The 1,938-nt window shown below is 37.6% G+C and overlaps 1 protein-coding gene across 1 annotated transcript in view; it reads left to right on the plus strand.

The window, feature by feature from the left end:
• Nucleotides 1-1,810: 1,810 nt before the first annotated feature.
• LOC110100746 (CASP-like protein 5C1) overlaps nucleotides 1,811-1,938 on the plus strand; it is a 1,222-nt gene continuing 1,094 nt past the window's right edge. Inside the window, exon 1 of the mRNA XM_028694844.1 lies at nucleotides 1,811-1,891. Within this exon, the coding sequence (XP_028550677.1) occupies nucleotides 1,811-1,891 (81 nt within the window). The remainder of the gene's footprint in view (nucleotides 1,892-1,938) is intronic.

A 1,938-nucleotide genomic window follows, 5' to 3' on the forward strand; every position in this document is an offset into this window, starting at 1 on the left:
GCTTCTGTTTTCTTTCTTCAGATTTTTTTTCTTCTCTTTCGGCTTTTATTTTATTAAATGGACATCAAAATAAAAAAAATTCAAAGAAAGACTTTAAATAGACTCACTGTAACAAAACTTGAACTCAAAATAGACTTCACTGCCACCGTCAATGCAAGTCTGTTGTTAAGGAGACTTTTTGACAAACTTAAACACCACCTATTGCCTAGCACGACCTGAATGAGTTATGAAGGTGACTATTTGAGCACGACACACCGAATCTTGGTAAACACAGATCTTGAGCTATTTCTCAGTGGTAGGAATTTCGCCGTATAAATATATAGAACACACTGATAGTGTGAAAGTCTCGTGACTTTTTAGTATTTACCTTAATTAATAAATTTGAAAACTATCCGCTTAACAATCCCTCTTTGTAGCTCTAGCATTTTGCAGCGTGGTGAATGCATTCAAAACTGACTTAAATCCTTTGGAGCTCTCTAAATTTTACGATTGAAGTAAAAGCTAATGATGACCCGCATAATTCTTCTTGCAAGGATTTCTAAAGATTGTTTGATTTATTTCGGTGTTTCACATATATGATTTATCCTTCTGTTTATTTGGATACTGATGTTGGTATCCCAACAGCTTAGCGATATCCGAAAATGTATACGGACGAGGATTTTATGATCATTTTCCTTTGACATATATATTATATCCATACAAGCAGCAAATACTCTGTGGGGAAAACCACTAGAGCGTTATATACTCAGCAAATTTCCACGGGAATCACAGCATCCAAATTTACATTCACCTAATCACATAATTGTCACAAAAAAGAACATAGACAGACTTTTATAATATTAGAGAAAACTCTTACATTTCATGACAACTTACAAAACGAACACTTACAAACTTGGACACACACACCAAACTTGCTTTTCTTAACTTATAGAAGAAGGATACAGGTGGAGATGAACACTGTCCGCGGAAGAGACGCAAAGAAGATTCGAAGCCAAGACGAAGGTTTGGAAAGAGCTCGCCAAGATTTCCATATAAAAGTAGAAGAAGAAGTGGAACAAAGCTCTTTTTCAATCAACAGAAGATCTAAGCGTATCGGGTTTCCTCTAATTGAAAAATTACAACCTCCCAGGGTGTATGAGTTTCCTCCAAAAATTATCATCATACCTCTCTTAAATAATTATATTAACGTTATAATCATGGTAAAACACTTTTAACTCTAATATTTTTGCTTTTGATAACTTACATAAGGAACGAATCAATGAATGGTAACAGGACATAAGAAATTATTAGAGAGGCGGACTATACAAGAAGCCCCAAATACTTAATTGGAGATAGGTAACCGTTAAGGAACTAGATAGTTGCAGCGAAAAGGCACCCATAAAAAACTAGCAAGGTAGATGGCACACAATGTTTATAATTGAAATTCTAGATAAACAAAGTCTCAGTTGGGAATTCCGTCCACAAAAGAACCACCAATACGTCCCCCCACTACCCATAAATTGTTTCAACTTATCTCTGTCCAACAACAGCACTAAGAACACTCAACCAATACTAGCTTTTTTACATATATAACAGTAGCAGATAAACAAGGCACTGGAGCCATTTAAAAGCATGGTGTATTTTAATGTTTTTTAGGCGCGGCAGGTGCTCGATTAGAAAACACAACAAGCATGTCCCAGCAGTTACTAAGACGACCGAACTGAATCGGCCCAAGTAGAGAGCCAACGGACTTCAGCACGTCTAACACGAGGCGAAACCAAACAACTACATTCACCACACTACGCACACAGATTAACGGCTCCAAGGGCCAATGCAGTGGGAAGCTTTTTGTCCAACACCAGGAACGCAAGCATCGCAGACTACCAATGGGAAAGAGCTCCGCAGTCTCCGGGTATTATCTATACCCAAAGGGACCGCCGAAGTGTTCACATCAAGAGG

Source organism: Dendrobium catenatum, unplaced genomic scaffold (genome assembly GCF_001605985.2).
Source record: "Dendrobium catenatum unplaced genomic scaffold, ASM160598v2 fragScaff_scaffold_579, whole genome shotgun sequence".
In the NCBI taxonomy this organism is placed as follows: Eukaryota; Viridiplantae; Streptophyta; class Magnoliopsida; order Asparagales; family Orchidaceae; genus Dendrobium; species Dendrobium catenatum.